Source organism: Podarcis filfolensis (genome assembly GCF_964270895.1).
Source record: "Podarcis filfolensis genome assembly, chromosome: 10".
NCBI lineage: Eukaryota > Metazoa > Chordata > Lepidosauria > Squamata > Lacertidae > Podarcis > Podarcis filfolensis.
In genome coordinates, this window is record NC_139612.1 from 72,418,573 (window position 1) to 72,436,507 (window position 17,935).

The following is a 17,935-nucleotide window of genomic DNA, read 5'->3' on the forward strand; positions in this document are numbered from 1 at the left end:
CACGAGCTCATTGTTTCCTGATCTGGTGGGCACATGTGTCCAGCCCATCAGTGGCGTAGCGTGGGGGGTGCAGGGGGGGCCGGCCGCACCGGGCGCAACATCTGGGGGGGCGCGCTCGCACTCGCAGCTCTCTGCCCCTACTAGAATCCACGGGTTAGGGGGCGCAAATTACTTGCCTTGCCCCGGGTGCTGACAACCCACGCTACACCACTGCAGCCCATAACACTCAGCTGAATTGTGTATTGACTCAACAGGCATCTAGTCTGCCACTGTGTGAATGGGATGCTGGGCTGGAGGGGCCCATGACCTGAAGGCTCAGGTGTTCTGATGAGGGCTCTTTGCCCTCAGAATTTCTTCTATAGCTCTTAATATTAAACATTGAATGATGTGTTTCAGGGGGTTGGACTAGATGACCCTTGGGGTCCCTTCCAACTCTACAGTTCTATGATTCTTTGTGCCTTCAGCCTTTGTGGGCCAGGTGCCCAAAGCCAGCTGCTTGGGAGGGGCAGACGCTGAAGGTCTTGGTACTTGCGAAAGCAAACTCATGCCCATGAGATTATAACGTGCTGAACGCACCTGCAACAGAACCCCATTTAACGTTCCAAGCCAAAGAAAAGATTCTGGGATCTGCGGCTCTCTTTGGTCAATAGGCAGCGCAGCTGAACATGACAAGCTGGGCAAATGAGCCAGCCAAATTGTGAGCTTCTGTGCCAAACCTTTTACTCTTGCTGATGAAAGGCCCGTTGATTGCTCTGAAACTGAGTGAGCTTTTAAAATGGGCATGGGGCTTACAAAGCTACCCTGAGCCTGGGATGAATGAGGAAGTGGGAGGGCAGGACTTCTAGAGCATCACACCATTTGCCCATTGGTGCCCACCTGGCACCAAAGCAGACTCCAGAGTGGCGCCGAGCCCGAGTGTGGCACCATCAGCATGGGTGTGCCAACACCATAGGCCAGGAGAAGACTTGGACAGTGTGAAAAACTCACAAACACCAAGGTGATTCTGAGCAGGGCTGCGGAGGGTTTTCTCCCTGCTACTTCTAAGAAATACAGCACAGTTACTCAAACCACAGAGTTTTCCCACTGCTGCTCTCAACCTGAGCACGCCGTACTTCACTTAAACAGTTAACGTATGTCTAAGAGCAATTTCTGCCAGTGCCTAATGAGTGACTGATCTGCATTTATTTATTTTTAAGCAAAGCAGATCTTCTCTGGCGGCTTCGTAGCAAAGCCAGAAGCGGCGATGCCCTAGGGAGGGCCTCAGGCTGACCCAGGGAGGCTGGAATTGAGGCCAGATGCAAAATCTGTGTCAGGCAGCTAACTCAGAGCTGCCTCCCTTCGCAGCCAGCAGCCCCTAAATAATACCCTTTAGCCGTGATAGGACCTTCCTGCCTCTAACTTAACTCTTTTCGCTTCAGGTATGCCCCACTAGGCTCCGGAAAGTTTCTTTTGCGCTGCACGGGGCATCCTTGGGCAACCGGGTGCCCTACAGATGTTTCCCACCAGCTGTGCTTTCTTGGACTACAATTGCCATCAAACCTATCAGCTGCAAGAGCATGTGACTGTTTCTCATGGTTTCAAATGTGCTCTATTTTATTCTCAATCTCATTGTTTTATCGCTTCGGTATTTTAATAAGGAAAGGAAGCAGTGAGGACTTACAACTTTGGCAGCTGTCTGGTCTGCACCTAAGTCTTTACTTGCAGCAGTCCTGGGTTTTTATTTGGGGGAGGAGATGCATCGAACCCCGAGCTTGTGAAATGGCTAGAGAGAGGCAGTGTGGTGTAGTGGTTAGAGTGTCGGACTAGTACCTGGCAGAGGATAGGGTTCAAATCCCCTCACTCAGCCATGAAGCTCACTGGGGTTACCATAGGGGGCAGTATGTATGTATGTATTTATTTATTTATTTATTTATACATACATACATACTCTGCCCATCTGGCTGGGTTCCCCCAGCCACTCTGGGCAGCTCCCAGCAGAATATTAAAATACAATGATTCATTGGGTGGATATTCCTGTTCCTCCTTCTCAGTCTATGCATTTCTAAACATCTATTGCAAAATTTGGAGAAGTCTCAAACTAAAAGACAATTATGTTCTAGGTAGTAGTATTATGTAAAAGTGGGGTGACAATTGCTGGACACTTTGTAGTCAGACCTCCCCACAAAGGAATCAGAATGAGTGATCAATAAATACCCAATGCCGTCTAACATCCCTGCCAGCAAATCAGGATGAATGCTCAATAAGCATCGCCCTAACCCAGGGCCAGATTTTGGTTTGATGAGGCCCTAAGCTACTGAAGGTAATGGGGCCTTTTATATGCCCAGCTGTCCTTTGCTAACAACAAATGGTCGCTGTTTTTTGTGTTGAATATATGCTATATGGTAACTTATGGACCTGATAGGTATCTCAAGCCATTTGCACATGTGGCCCTGCAACCAGTCCATGCAGAGTGTAGGCACCCTATATATAGAAAGGAGCAAACCAGTGATATTTTAGGGAGCAGGCGAGCAGGCGGGGCACATGACTTACATCCTAGGAGCCTACACAACACAAGACACCGTTGCTGTATGTAGGTTTTATTTTATTGATTTTTATCTTATATTTTGGAAGTGTACATCCAGGTATTTTTTCCTTTAATTTTTTTTGAGGGGCCCCAAGAGAGTGGGGCCCTAAGCTATAGTTTAGCTTATACGTAAATCAAGCACTGCCCTAAGTTGTGACGTTCTTGTTTTGTTTTTAAATGAATAAGGTGGCCAACTGCATTAGCTGCCCATCTACTACTGAGCCAGGTTCAACAATGAAGGTTCAAGATCCAACTAAAGGACCAGCCCTTATATCCCAGCTTGATCACTTAGATCACCTGCAGGAGTGTTGTTGGTGAGGCTTGTTTGACAACAACAAGAGACCAAGTCTTTAGTACCATCAACCTAGTCCTGTGGAACTCTCTGCCAATAGAGATTCATCAGGCTCCTTCTGCGCCAACCTTTAAATGCCTGCTGGAAACTTTTCTATTCTGTCAAGCTTATGCAGGCAGCAGTGGTGTAATGGTTAGAGTGTCAGGCTATCATCTGGGGGACCAGGGTTCGAATCCTCACTCTGCCATGAAGCTCACTGGAGCGGCCTTGGGTGCCAGTCACTGCCTCCCAGCCTAACCTACCTCCCAGGATTGTTGCGCAGAGTAAATGGAGGAGTGGTTAGAACCACGAAACCACCTCGAGCTCCTTCAAGGAAAAGGTGAGGTGCAAATGCAGTCAAACAAATTCAGTAATAGTGGCCTTGAAGAAATGGAGGCAGTGAGAGATTTTACTTTCTTGGGCTCCATGATCACTGCAGATGGTGACAGCAGCCACAAAATTAAAAGACGCCTGCTTCTTGGGAGAAAAGCAAACCTAGACAGCATCTTAAAAAGCAGAGACATCACCTTGCCAACAAAGGTCCGTGTAGTTAAAGCTATGGTTTTCCCAGTAGTGATGTATGGAAGTGAGAGCTGGACCATCAAGAAGGCTGATCGCCGAAGAATTGATGCTTTTGAATTCTGGTGCCGGAGGAGACTCTTGAGAGTCCCATGGACTGCAAGAAGATCAAACCTCTCCATTCTGAAGGAAATCAGCCCTGAGTGCTCACTGGAAGGACAGATCCTGAAGCTGAGGCTCCAAGACTTTGGCCACCTCATGAGAAGAGAAGACTCCCTGGAAAAGACCCTGATGTTGGGAAAGATGGAGGGCACAAGGAGAAGGGGACGACAGAGGACGAGATGGTGGGACAGTGTTCTCGAAGCTACCAACATGAGTTTGACCAAACTGCGGGAGGCAGTGGAAGAAAGGAGTGCCTGGCATGCTCTGGTCCAGGGGGTCACGAAGAGTCGAGCACGACTAAATGACTCAACAACAACAATAGTGGCCTTGGCCTTGGCCTTGGCCTTGGCCTTGAAGATACAACAAACCCAGAAGTTAAGAGAACAACTACAAGTCACAGAATCACATTTAATAGGAATGAATAAAATGTATAAGGAATGCCTAGGGATGATCCACAAACTAACAATGAAAAGTGAAGAAATTCAGTGAAGCGGCATGCCCATATAATATGTTATATGAAGAAGAATATTGAAAACCCAAATGCATTTTAACTCATATAAGTCTTCGTCAGCGGCCAAAAATGCGTCAATAATACCACCATCTCCATCAAACTGCTTAGAAGTCGATACACACAGGAATACAAATGAAATCCATATTGTTTCGGCTTTTGCAGAGCCTGAAAAATGGAATTAAAATTTATGTTTATAGTTGGAACACCCAAAACGACAGCCCTCGGATAAAAGCAATGCAATGTACAACCCAGTCAATGTCATAGGAGAATCTGATTGCAAGTTATCACTGGGAAAGGGCCATTCGTCCACAGGTGGCGGTGAAGACCTTAACAACAGCAGTAATGAAAACCAGGGAGCTGTAACCCCATATAAATACACACACACACACACACACACACACACACACACACACAGAGTGGTACCTCAGGTTAAGAACTTAATTCGTTCCGGAGGTCCGTTCTTAACCTGAAGCTGTTCTTAACTTGAAGCACCACTTTAGCTAATGGGGCCTCCTGCTGCCACCGCGCCACAGGAACACGATTTCTGTTCTCATCCTGAAGCAAAGTTCTTAACCTGAGGTACTATTTCTGGGTTAGCGGAGTCTGTAACCTGAAGCGTATGTAACCTGAAGCGTATGTAACCCAAGGTACCACTGTATATATATACACAGTGGTACCTCTGGATACGAACGGGATCCGTTCTGGAGCCCCATTTGCATCCAGAAGCAAACGTAACTAGAGACGGCACATCTGCGCATGCGCATGTCGCTTTTCGTCGCTTCTGCGCACGCGCGTGACGTCATTTTGATCATCTGTGCATGCGCGAGCGGCGAAACCCAGAAGTAATGTGCTCCGTTACTTCCGGGTTGCCGCGGAGCACAACTCGAAAGTGCTCAACATGAAGCATATTCAACCCGAGGTATGACTGTATTGAAACAAAGAGGATAAGGAAATGACCCTTTGGTCTCATTTCCCAAGCACCCCCCCCAACCTGGGGTTATTGAAGAAACCTGCTCTCAAGTAAACCTTACCAATGCCACTCATTTCAAAACCTGCCACCCAAAATGCAAACGTGGAGCTAGAATGACTTTGCAAAATCTGCTTGCTCGAGATTCATGGAAGGGGTTGTCTGGCTTCCGGAGCACCAAGCTGGGGGGGGGTCACCACCTTCCTCCTCCCCTCTTCAGCCTGCCATCTTCTTCTTCTTTCCCTTGCTGGGGGGGCAGGGGGGGAGAGAGAGACTCTCCATTAGCATTCAGATGCTGTTCTGGCTGCCCTTTTTGTACTTTTGCTGCTGATTCTCCTCACCTACCATGACTAAGCAGAGAAGGGCAAGAAGCTGGAGGAGGAGGAATGGCAAGCTTTGGGGGCTTGCCGGCAGAGGGACACCCCCCTCCCATAAAAAATAATCCCTCAGTTTCCAAACAAGAAGCTGCAGTGTGGACTCAGCCTTGCTTGGAAATCTCACCTCTTAGCCACTCTCCATCCTCCTCTCAGATACATAGGGACTAAACTCTGCACATCCTCAGAGACGGTCATTTATATGTCTACCGGGGGCGTGAGTGAAGCTGTGGTCTAAACCACTGAGCCTCTTGGGCTTGCCGATCGGAAGGTCGGCAGTTTGAATCCCTGCGACGGGGTGAGCTCCTGTTGCTCTGTCCCAGCTCCTGCCAATCTAGCAGTTCGAAAGCACGCCAGTGCAAGTAGATAAATAGGTACCACTGTGACGGGTAGGTAAACTGCATTTCTGTGCACTCTGGTTTCTGTCATGGTGTCCTGTTGCGCCAGAAGCGGTTTAGTCCTGCTGGCCAAATGACCCAGAAAGCTGTCTGTGGACAAAAGCCGGCTCCCTCGGCCTGAAAAGCGAGATGAGCACCACAACCTCATAGTCGCCTTGACTGAACTTAACCGTCCAGGGGTCCTTTACCTTTACCTTTTTTAAATATCTTTACATGGCATGACAGTGGAACAAACTCCCTCAGAAAGTGGTGGACTCTCCTTTAGTATTTTTTTTAACCTGAGTCCTCTCCCCCCCCCTTTGAAGATGGGGACAACTGTTGCCCACCTCCAGTCTTCAGGGACCTCACCTGTTCTCCAATAATTCTCATAGACAGAGGCTCTGAGTTAACACCCGCAAGCTCCTTTGGTACCCTTGGGTGCAGTTTATCAGGCCCTGGAGTTTTGAATTCATTTAAAGTAGCTAGGTACTCCTAAAACTATGGTTTTCCCAGTAGTGATGTATGGAAGTGAGAGCTGGACCATAAAGAAGGCTGAGCGCCAAAGAATTGATGCTTTTGAATTCTGGCGCTGGAGGAGACTCTTGAGAGTCTCTTGGACTGCAAGAAGATCCAACCTCTCCATTCTGAAGGAAATCAGCCCTGAGTGCTCCCTGGAAGGACAGATCCTGAAGCTGAGGCTCCAAGACTTTGGCCACCTCATGAGAAGAGAAGACTCCCTGGAAAAGACCCTGATGCTGGGAAAGATGGAGGGCACAAGGAGAAGGGGACGAGAGAGGATGAGATGGTTGGACAGTGTTCTCGAAGCTACCAGCATGAGTTTGACCAAACTGCGGGAGGCAGTGGAAGACAGAAGTGCCTGGCGTGCTCTGGTCCAGGGGGTCACGAAGAGGCGGACACGACTAAACGATTAAACAACAACAACAAGGTTCTCCCTTACCACATTTCCCCCCTATCTTGGGCTGCAGCTCCCTCCTTACACCACTTGTTCGGTTATCACCAGGTTGGGCATCACTTTCCTTTTGGGTGAAGACAAGAGGCAAAGTTGTCACCCAGTAACATTTTCCAGTCTTCTCCATGCAGAGGACTTACTACCACTTGCTTGTTCTTTCTCTTGCTTCAAACATAGCTGGAGAAACCTTTTATTATTATTTCTAGCCTCTCTTGCAAGGGCTTGCCAAGGGCTGTAAAAAGAGAAGGTGCAATGCAGGAGTATGTCCTCCTCTTGGAATTTCAGAGAGGAGACAGTGGTTGATTTCAACCAAACGGAGATTTGTGGGCTTAAGTTTTCATGGAAAACCCTCCCACATTTCCCAGGAGGCTCCCTTTGCCCAGCTGTGTATCCAACAGTCGATATTTCTGAAACCCTGGAGAGCTGCTACTGCCGGCCAGTGCATACTGTATGGAGCTAGGTGGAGCAGTGGTCATTCTCAGTAGGAGGCAGCTCCTTTTGTTGCAAATTACTGGAGAGGGAAGGACACACTTGTGGGTGCTTGCTCCTCCTTCATTGTGTTGCCGCTTGTTCGGTTCCATCTCTGAAGCTGGGAGCCCAAGGTGGGCACTGGGAAGGGGTGCCAAGAGGTGACACTTGGGCAGAGCCATAGCCTTCTGCGTCCCAGAAGGGGGGCTGTCCAGCTTTATGCTCTCATACTGGATGTCTGCCCCAAACGGCTCGTCGTTATTATTACATCTCATCCACACACACACACACACACACACACACACACATTTCAGTTTTTTTCACACATCATTTACATTCTAATAAAATCAATTTTATACATTTATAGGATTCCTTGAATCCTTAGACCTCCCCTTGCCCCGCCATGGTTTCCATTGCAAATCTTTTCCTGCTGCATCTTATAACATTTATCCAAATTTTTGTTTACCATATATCCTGTTTTAACCATAAAATTCATACATTACAAGTGTTATATCGGTCTTGTTGACGTTTTTAAACTTTTACAGTGCTTTCTAAGGTAATCTATAAACTTTTCCCATTCTTTATTAAATTTCTTGTCGTCTTGGTTTCTGATTCTCCCGGTCAATTTAGCCATTTCAGCACAGTCCCTCATCTTGAGTATCCATTCTTCTCTGGTTTGAACTTTGTCTTCCTTCCATCTCTGAGGGGGAAGCATCCTCCAGCTGTCATCACACACATAAAAAGTCTTTTCTGCTCCTTTGGTATTTCTTCGATTCATTATATATCATTTCCCAGAATGCTTTTGTTGTTTTGCACATCCACCACATGTGGTGGAAAGTGCCTTCTTTCTCTTTACATTTCCAACATATATTGGTAGCAATTCTGTACATTTATGCTAACCTAGTAGGAGTTAGATACCAACGGTACATCGTTTCCATATATGGTAGTTCTCTTTCAATGTACAGCATGCTATTATTACATCCAAGAAACTCCTCCGCTCCTCATTTAATCCCCACAACGACCCCATGAGGAAGGCTCAGCTGAGAGGCAGTGACTGGCCTATGGTCACCACCAGGGAGCTTTGTGGCTAAGTGGGGATTTGAACCCTGGTCTCCTGGGTCCTGTTCCGACATGATAACCACTACACGGCGCTGCGTCAAATTGTCTTCTTAGTCTAAATCCTTTTTCTTGGGCACAGAGGGCAGGAAGCGAGAAGGAACTAGGCAGGAAAGGGCTTGGGTGGGGGGAAGCTGAGAAGGCAGGAAAGGGAGATGTGTTGGGGGGGGGGGGGTTGGAGTCTGTGAGTGCCTCCCAACCTGGGAGTATTGCCCTCTGGCTTGGAGGAGCTTCCTTTCAGCCCAAATACTGTGTTGCTGTAGCTGAGCATCCTTTCCTAATTTATGATGTTAGCTGCCTTGAGTCTGGCTCCGACCGGGGAGGGTGGGGTACAAATAAAAATGTATTTTTATTATTTTTATTAAACGCACTCTGCACATGCTCTGCCTTTACTGTCACTTCACCATTTTCTGTGTCCTGAGGCAGCTTTGAGGAGGCCTTGAGTCATGGCGGGGAATGATAAAATTATCAGGAATAACGTGGGGGGGGGAGGACCAAGGAGGGAGCTTCTGTGGGGCGGAATCCGCCTCCTCGCCCCCTAGCCGCGGCTTCTGTCTTGCGGAGATGGGCGCTCATCCGCCTCCAGCACCAGCAGGAATCCAACAGGTGCCAGCTCCCGTTGCCAGGAGAGAAAGCTCCACCTGTTGAAAGCCAGCCTGCTGCGTTCCTTTTTAAGACGGCAGCCTTTCCCTCCTTTCCCCGCTAAAAACCCTTGCAGCCCTGGTCGTGCCGGGAAGGGGAGGGGGCGGCTTCGAGGTGGAGAAGGAGGGTCTTCGGTGGGCAAAGCAGGCCGGCCGCGTCCAGCCGCGGGCACTCGAGAGCAGCTCCAGAGAGGCTAGGAAGGGCAAGCCAGGCAGGCAAGGAAGGGAGGAGGAGTGCCAGCTTGGGCCCGTGACCGTGGGTGCCCGGGGCCGCGGTGGGTGCCCGGCCGCTCCATGGGGAATTTTGTGGGTGCTCGGGCCCCCAGGGAGTTGGCACCTATGGAAGGGAGGGTGTGCACGATGCCAACGCGTCTCCCGAGGTTGCCAGCTTCGTTCAGCCGGGCGGCGAGGTCCTGGCTGCCCATGAAACACGGAGGGAGGGGACATGTGTGTTCAAAGCCCCGTTGTCTTGGGAGCGCGGGCAGAAGGCAGCGCCAACGCTGGCGCATCCCTGCCTTGCCGGGGGTTGGACTAGATGACCCGGCAGGGTCCGTCGCCACGCTACGCTCCTCCGATTCCCGTCGGCAGGCAGGGAGGGGTCCGGCCCGGGTGGGTCCCCGCCTCCCGCCGGAGGAAGAGGAGGAGCCGCTTGGCGGCGGCGGCGGCGGCACCTGCAGCATCCCGGCATCAGCAGCATCCGCACCAGGCTCCGCCAGAGCCGGCTGGGGTTTGTCGGTGGCCGAGCCGCCCCGTCGTCGCCATGTGGCGGCGGGAGGCGCAGCGGCGGGCGCGGCGCGGAGGCGCAGCGGAGGCGGCGGGCGCCGGGCGCCGTCGGCGGGCGAGCTGAGCCGGGCGGCGCGAAGCAGGGGCCGGCGCGGGGCGCGGGGCCGGCCGAGCCATGGCGCTGCCCTGGGCGGAGGCGGCGGAGCGCGGAGGCGGACGCTGCGCCCGGCCGCAGCCTCGCTGGCCCGGCGGCGCCCCGGGCGGACGACGAGCGGCGGGCCCCGTCTCGTGGCGGCGGCCCCGGCGGAGGCTGGTGGCGCCGCTGCCCGGGATGCGCTGAGCCCCGACCAGCCCCCTCCCCTCGCTCGCCGAGCCCTCCCTCTGCGCTCCTCCTGCCTTCTTCCCGGGCGGGCCCCGATCCAAGGAGGGCTCCCTCGGGGCGGCCATGGCGCTCCCGCAGCAGCAGCAGCAGCAGCAGACGCCGCCACCGCCGGGCAACACCACCGTAACGTATATTTTCGTTTACAGCCCCAGCGGGAGCGGCAGCGGGCCGGGGGGCGCGCCGGGGGCCGGTCCGGGCGTGGAGCCCAGCCCGCACGCCGCGCCGGCCCCGCTGCGAGGGCCCAAGAGGAAGCTGTACAGCGCCGTGCCCGGCCGCAAGTTCATCGCCGTCAAGAGCTACACGCCGCAGGGCGAGGGCGAGATCCAGCTCAACCGAGGAGAAGCCGTCAAGGGTGAGTGCCTGAGCGGGGTGGGGGGTGGGGGCACGTGGGAGGAAGAGGGGGCAGTTGGACACACCTCCTTCATGGCGGGGGGGGGGGCGACGGAGGGAGGAGGAGGAGCTGGGAAGATGCGCGGCCCACCCACTCATCTGGTACCCAATTTGCTGGAGCATCCTTAGATCGACTTGGCGCTGGCAGATAACTTTTGGGAAAGTGGGGTGGGTGGGTACAGCAAGCCTAGGCTGGGCAGGCTCACCCAGAGGAGATGTTGCCCATAATGTGCTTTGGGAAGTAGAGGCAATGGGTTCAAGGGAATGGGCAGGGGATTCTTCTGGGTGGGGGGAAGGGTTCGGTCTGGGTGATTGGGGAGCATTTGTGTTTAGAGTGGGCTCTGGGTCAGAAGGTCTTCCTGGACCCCACAGCAGCCAGGCAGATGTCTCTGAAAGATGGGTAGGTGGTGGCACCCCAAGTCCTTTCTCTCCCCCCCCCCCCCCCCGATATACTGTGGGTCTGAAATCTGGGAATTTCCCACCTGCCGGGTTGTAGAGGTGGTTTTCGTGGGCCACGTTGACCTTCCCGTGAGATGGCAAAAGAGGTCTTGTTTTCCTTCGGCCACTGTTGGCACAGATGCATTTTCTGGGCAAAGGATGGTCAGATCTGGCAATTGAGATTTGCTTGGTGCTTGACTTTATCCCTGCGGGATGGGGGTGGGGGCGGAGAGAGAGATTTATTGCAAATAGGAGAATTACCCTTACGTCTGCGTACTCATTAAAAATGTGCCACTGTGAATCGCTGGCAAATGGATTGTGTCTCTGGCCAGATTGATGAATCTCCAGGGTTCATTTTAGGACACGGGTGACCTGACTGCACCTGCCAGCGATTTCTGTTGTCGCTTTTAGCAGATATGGAGCAGCACTCCTTCCACTTGTGGGTGCAAGTAACCGGGGGTCTGAGCACAACTTCTGTGCTTGTGCAATGCAACAGATGGGTGAAGAGCTGGCAACTCGTCTGGGCTTATGCAGCAGGCGGATGTCATGCACTCAGCAGAGCTGTCGCATCTGGGTTTCGTGTGAGATGCCTGGTTCACTTCCCCCAGTCCCTGGGGAAGTGTGCTTGCGAGGGTCTCGGTTGCAGCTCACTGTTCTGTTGCGAGTTCCTGGTGCAAAGGCAAGAATGCACTTTGTAAGCTACCATTTTTCGTGGAGGTGTAGTATCGCCTGCTGGTTGAAATTGTGACATGTGAAGCAGCTCTTCTGGCTGGAAGCAACACAGCAAGTGGTTTCTTAGAACTTGGAGCCAGAACGCTCTATGCCTCGAGTGTTCCTGACAGATGGCTATTCCTTGCAAACGTCCAAGGAAACGGGAATCTGCAGCTTCCCTCACTGGGTATCCACTCCTGCTGCTGAACCGCACTAGTTTCCAAGCTGTTTTAACCCTCAGGACCGTAACCCAATTCAGCCTTGGGGCTAACTAAGCCTGCTTAAGAAGACCTTCGCAAAACTACAGCACCCTTGAAACATTTTTTTTTTAAAGGACTGGTTGATCTCCACGGTGTGCCTGTGCCTTTACTCAGATGCACCTCCGATCTACCGTCTTGTCTTCTGAATGCTATCATTTTGAGTTATCCTCTTCCAGGTGGTAAAGAGTCAGTCTGTCAGTGCATTACTCCAAAGCCTTGGGAGCTGGCCAGTCTGCCCTTCTGAACTGGAGACTCAGTGCCAAGCTGGGCATGATGCTCGCCGTACCATTTGCCTTTGCTTGGCTGTTTTAAAGAGTGGATAGTAGGTGAAGAAGAGAGCTGGATCGGGCCCATAGCATGACACAAGGGAGCATTGATCCTTTGCTTCTGCTGTGGTCAGAATCGGAGCCAGACCCCCACCCACATCCCCCAAACACCTGCTGGGGAAACTGCCTTGCCACCAATTAGAGCCTTCCTCCCATTGCCTGCGGCAGGTGCTTCGGCCGTGCATTGGCAAGCAGCAAATGTCAGGCCTGGCTCGGTCCTCACTTTGCCCTCCATGCCCGCTGCTTGCGGTGGCTGTTGTTACCAGGGCACTGATGAGCATCTTGAGCTGCAGAGAAAAGTGGCATAGCGAGCTGTGATGTAGCTCATGGCTTAACCGCCTTAAGAAACTCAGAAAAGCTCTCCTGGGTGGGCCCAGAGGCCAGTTCTTCACGGTGGCCAAACAGGCGCTTCTGCAAAGCCAGCAAGCAGGACCTGAGCACTGCAGAACTTTACACATTGCTGAGCTCCAGTAACTGGTATTCAGAGACGTCCTACCTCAGGCAGTGAAGGGCAGGACACAGCCATTGTGGAGGGACCTTCCCTGAGGAATGAAGGTGCAAGAGAGCAGAACATTTGCAGAATCGGGGAGAAGGACTTGGCTGGCACAGTAAAAAATAAACCCGGCTGGGGAAGAGTTGGGATGATGAGCGAGTCTAAAGACCTTTCTGGCTGATGGCTTCAAAGTCATTCTAGCTGGGTCAAGGCTTACATGGAATCCGGTCAGTGGCACAGAGGAGAGAGTACAGGCTGTGTCACAAGAATGAAGGCACAACAAAGTTGGCTTTTTAAAGATACTAAGGAGATGGCTGAGAAATTCCTCAGGACCAATGGTCTGACTGTACAAGGCAGCATCTTGAGTTCACTTATGGTTGGGCTACTTCTGCACATGTAAAATCCAGCAAATTTTCTCACTGAAATTTTGCATATCTTCTGATTTTGAAGCTTTTGTTTGTTTGGAGGCACCTATAGAAAACAGGATGGGGGGTGTTGTTGCTATGATTTATCTAGAAAATATCAATTTATTCTATCTGCCTTTCAGCCAAAATATTCTCAAAGCAGAGCAATGATAAAATGCCTCTCTAATAAAACAATCAGCTAATCACAATGAGAAACAGCCAAAAACAAAAACAAAAAAACCCAGCAGGAGAAGTTAAAATAGCATCACAGAGAACTAAACCTACTCAGGTTAGAAGCCTGCCTGCAAATTAAAAAGACTTAATTACACACACCTAAATCGACTAAGCTCTTGAGTGTGAACCTAGGGAAGGGTTAATGTTTACCACGTGATCACCACCCTGATTTCTTCCCTGGATTTGCATCTCCAAATAATTGATACTGTTTCCAGAGTTCCAGAGATCTGTTATTCTGCAGAATTCTGAGACTTGATTCTGACCATTCTGGGTCTGCAGAATTTGTATTTCGCTGCCCCACTTGCTGTAAGACTGTGGGACATATGGCTGAAAGGGCCTGCTTTTTGCCAGGAGATTGTTCCAGATGACTTCTGGTCCCTTTGCATGAAGACAGGAATTCAGAGGAGCAAAGTGCAGCCCAGCCTGGACAAGGGGGCAAATGAGCTAAGCCAAGACCAGCGCTATCATGCAGACAAACCTTTGGAGATGGTGAAATGGGTTCAGGGCCTGGTTAGTAGAAGACCAAGCAAGCGCTGTAGTGCAGAGGTGGAGCCTATCTGTGGTCCTCCAGATGTGGCTGTACTCCAGCTCCCATCAAGGATGGTCCATGGGCAGGGATGATGGGAGCCCCCTCCCCAGGTCCCCCAGCCCTACCCTACAGCAAAATCCATGTTCTGGAAGGAGGACGGTGTTTGTGTGATGGCTTTGTGAATTCCGCATGCAAATCAGGCTTTGCTGGAGCTGTTGCCAGGAAGGACTTGCGTCTCACTGCCATGGTTACGGGGAAAGCTCTCTTCAGAGCATCGTGTGATGCCGGTGGCCTGTCAAAGGGTGTAAGAGGAATGGAGAGGATTGCACATGATGGGTTTTTTTGTACCACCTGCTTTGAACGATCCAGGTGCATGCCAAAAACAAAACTCCAAAGAAGACCGTCCTTACTAATTTGAAATTGCAGCCCCACCTAGAAACCTAAATCTGTTGGTCCCACTGCTGATATGACCACAAATTCCTTTCCACCTCTTTGAAGCTGTCTGGTATATGTCAAGGTGGTGTTCATGTTGTGTGTGTTGCCCCTGGAAAGGATAACTCCTGCTCTTCACCAGCCTTCTGATTTCACTCATTAGCTCAAATCACCGACAGGCAGAAGCAGCCAGGCTGGCTCATTCCACAAAAATTTCTTAGAAGGATGCCTGCACATTTTGCTTTATAACTTTCTTTCTAAGAGGGCTAGATGCTTTTTTAAAAATATTTTATTTTGACAAACTAATGATCATAAATAAATAAGAATAAAAATATGCACCCCACCACCGAGACCATTCCATTGTAAGTATCCAACCTCCCAAAATTTCAACACCTCTTGCGATGGTTTGACCCCTTTCCGTTTTAACAGTACAAATTCTACAAACACCTTCCAGATCGCCCCAAAATCATTTCTCCTGCATATTCCCCGTCTTACCTTAGCTTGATGCTTTTCTTACAAAAATGAAAGTTCTGAGCCTGGGGTCCCCAGTGAAGGTCTTCATGGCCACTGGGTTGGCAACCCCAGTTTTAAGAGGAGCTGCCAGAGACTGAACCTGCAACCTTCTTCTGAACTATGCTTCCAGTCCTCCTGCCCTTTGACCTTCCCGCGAGCTCCTTCCCCAGTTCCCCTGAGCTCTTGGCATTTTCCTTCCCTTTCAGCCCCTGCTGCCCCACGACTGGGCCCTTGCCTGTTCTGTTGCCCTTCCTCAGCTGCCCTGGCTGCCCTGCCCCTGGGTCCTCCCGGTCTCCTTCCTCCAGAGATTATGCCTTCTGCCATGCTGCTCTGGTTCCTCTTCTGCACACTCCTTTTGAGGGTTTTTCTGCAGCCAAAGTGCTACCATCCCTCCCAGTGGCCTTTTGCGTTGCTTTCTGCCATGGCGGAAAGGGGTCTGCACAGCCAAAGCCCCATTGCTGCCCCCTTTCCCTGCCTATGGGCGGCCCTCATTGGGCGTTCCTCATAACCTTGCTAGAGGCCCATTCCTGCTTCTAAAGCCTGCTTCAGCCCACTGAAAATGAGAGGCTGCCTGCATCGCTCTGTCTTTGTCGCCCCTCCTCCCCTCCTTGGCTTCAGAGGCCACATATGGCAGAATTGGCACCAGGCTTTCCAAACTCTTGCAGCCAGCCAGCCAAGCTGCACGGACCAACCGTGTCTCTTGAGAGCCCCACGTGCTGCTCTTGCTGCTAAACTGGGGAAGTAGAAAGCTGCCTTGTGCTCAGGCTGCTATTGTGCAGTCGTAGTTGTGCTTCCTTAATCTCGGGGTTGTGTGTTTGAGTCCCACTCTGTGCAAAAGATCCCTGCATTGCAGGGCGTCCCTTCCAACTCTACAATCCTATGATTCCATTATTCTAATATGCACCCAGCACATATCCAATGCAAACCCACAAATATAATAATAAAAGACCCACAAATATAATAATAATTTGTTATTTCTACCCCGTCCATCTGTCTGGGCCTCCCCAGCCACTCTGGGCAGCTTCCAACAAAAGATCAAAAATACATTAAAACATCAGTCATTAAAAACGTCCCAAAACAGGGCTGCCTTCAGATGTCTTCTAAATGTTAGGAAGTTGTTTTTCTCTTTGACATCTGATGGGAGGGCGTTCCATAGGGTGGGCGCCACCACCGAGAAGGCCCTCTGCCTATGAAATGTTACCTGTACTATACTCCAAAAAAGGACAACAGGCAATAATCCAGCAGAAGGACCAGTTTCACATGCCTTTTCTGGCCTTGTGAAGGACCGCTGTTTCTGTTGAAAAGCCCAGTCTGTGTCTTGAAAAGAAGAGCTTCTCAACAAAAAGAAAATTGCTCAGCTGAAAGACTTCTTATCAGCTGCAGATACATAAAGGGAATAAGAAGGATATTGGCAAGCTAGAAGGTGTGCAGAGGAGGGCGAACAAGATGACCAAGGGTCTGGAAACCAAGCCTGATGAGGAGCGCTGGAAGGAGCTGGGTATGTTTAGCCTGGAAAAGAGGAGGCTGTGAGGAGATAGGAGAGCCATTTTCAAATATCACAAAGGCTGGCACATGGAAGTTGGAGCTAGCTTTTTTTCTGCTGGTCTAGGGGAGGCCCTGAACCAACGGACTCAAGTTACAAGAAAGGAGATGGCAATTAAACATCAGGAAGAACTTTCTGACGGAAAGAGCTATTTGACAGTGAATTGGACTCTCTCAGGAAGTGGTGGACCCTCCTTCCTTGGAGGTTTTTAAGCAGAGATTGGATGGCCACCTATATTCCTGCACTGAAGAGGGTTGGACTAGATGACCCTTGGGGTCCCTTCCCATTCTATGATTCTTTAACTTGTTTGGACACATTCCCTCAAAGAAGATGGTTAAGAAAAAGCTGCTCATGGACTCTGAACTAAACAGGACATACAGTGGTACCTCGGTTTACGAACATAATTCGTTCCGGAAGTCCGTTCTTAAACTGTTCTTAAACTGAGGCGCACTTTCCTTAATGAGGCTTCCCGCCGCCGGTGCCCTTCCACCTTCTTCCTGCAACTCCTGCAGCCAAGCTGGCGCCAAACGTCTTGCTCTGCTTTCCTTTGGGCCAGATCCGTGAGGTTGAGAAGAGGGTCTTGTCATCTGAGCAGCCCAGCACCTCCTGACACATTCCCCAGCCTTGTGACATGGATATTAGTTGCAGCTAGGATTTCAATAGCCCAGCAATGGAAAACCTTGAAAAATCTAAATTTGCCTCTGTCGCCTAAGAACTTACAGACCTTGGCTAGTGGGGGAATCATACATGGGGGGTGGGATCCAGAACACTTTTATGTCACCTGGTAGGATTTTATTACTTATGCTTCAGACTTAAATGCTCAGCATTCACCAAGCACACCAGCTTGGGAAATAGGGATGTCTTGTGTTGCCATTTCTTTCTCTTATCTCACTTGCTTTGTATGCGTTATGACACCATGGCCTGCTTTGTATGTGTTATGGCATCATAACCTGCTTTGTATGTGTTGTGACATCATAACCTGCTTTGTATGTGTTGTGACATCATAACCTGCTGCCACACTTTTTTTTTAAGACCTCAAAAAATAAGTTTCAGGAAAGATGGTGCCCACTCAGAATCGAAGGTGGTGCAGTTGACGTCCCCCCCCCCCCCCGCTGCAGGGGTTAAGTTGCCAGATGAATGCAAAGAGGAACTTGTTAACAAATTAGAACAAGATTGTTAAAAGAGCAGTTTGGCAGTGGAGTTGGCTTCCCAGGAAGGCTGTGGGATCCTTTTTGCTGAATGTTTGATTTGTGGGTGCCTTGCCCCACGCCACTTTGGTGCCACCAGGAGAATGCCACGTTCAAAAGAGCCTTCCTCAACCTGCCGTCCTCTAGCTTTCTGGACCATGACTGCCACCAGCCACAGTGTCCCATAGCTGTGGTTTCCTGGGGCCGATGAGATTTGTAGTTCAGTCACCTGGAGGGCATCAGCTTAAAAAAGCCTGGTGCAAGGGGCTGCCAATTCTGAACAGATTGAGAGAAGCTGAGGTGCCCGTGCTTCTAGTGCCTTCCCACCTGAACTATAGCCCCTTACTCTGCATGAGGCTTTCCTTGAAGAT

At 50.7% G+C, this 17,935-nt stretch overlaps 1 protein-coding gene across 11 annotated transcripts in view; it reads left to right on the plus strand.

Moving 5' to 3' along the window:
• SHANK3 (SH3 and multiple ankyrin repeat domains 3) overlaps window positions 1-17,935 on the plus strand; it is a 430,757-nt gene that overhangs the window by 248,609 nt on the left and 164,213 nt on the right. For all 11 annotated transcript variants that reach the window (XR_014538733.1, XR_014538734.1, XM_083572536.1 and 8 more), the window contains one exon: window positions 10,251-10,456. Coding sequence is in view for 9 of the 11 variants with exons in the window: in XM_083572536.1 (XP_083428662.1) it covers window positions 10,251-10,456 (206 nt within the window). In the remaining 2 variants the exon portion in view is untranslated. The remainder of the gene's footprint in view (window positions 1-10,250; window positions 10,457-17,935) is intronic.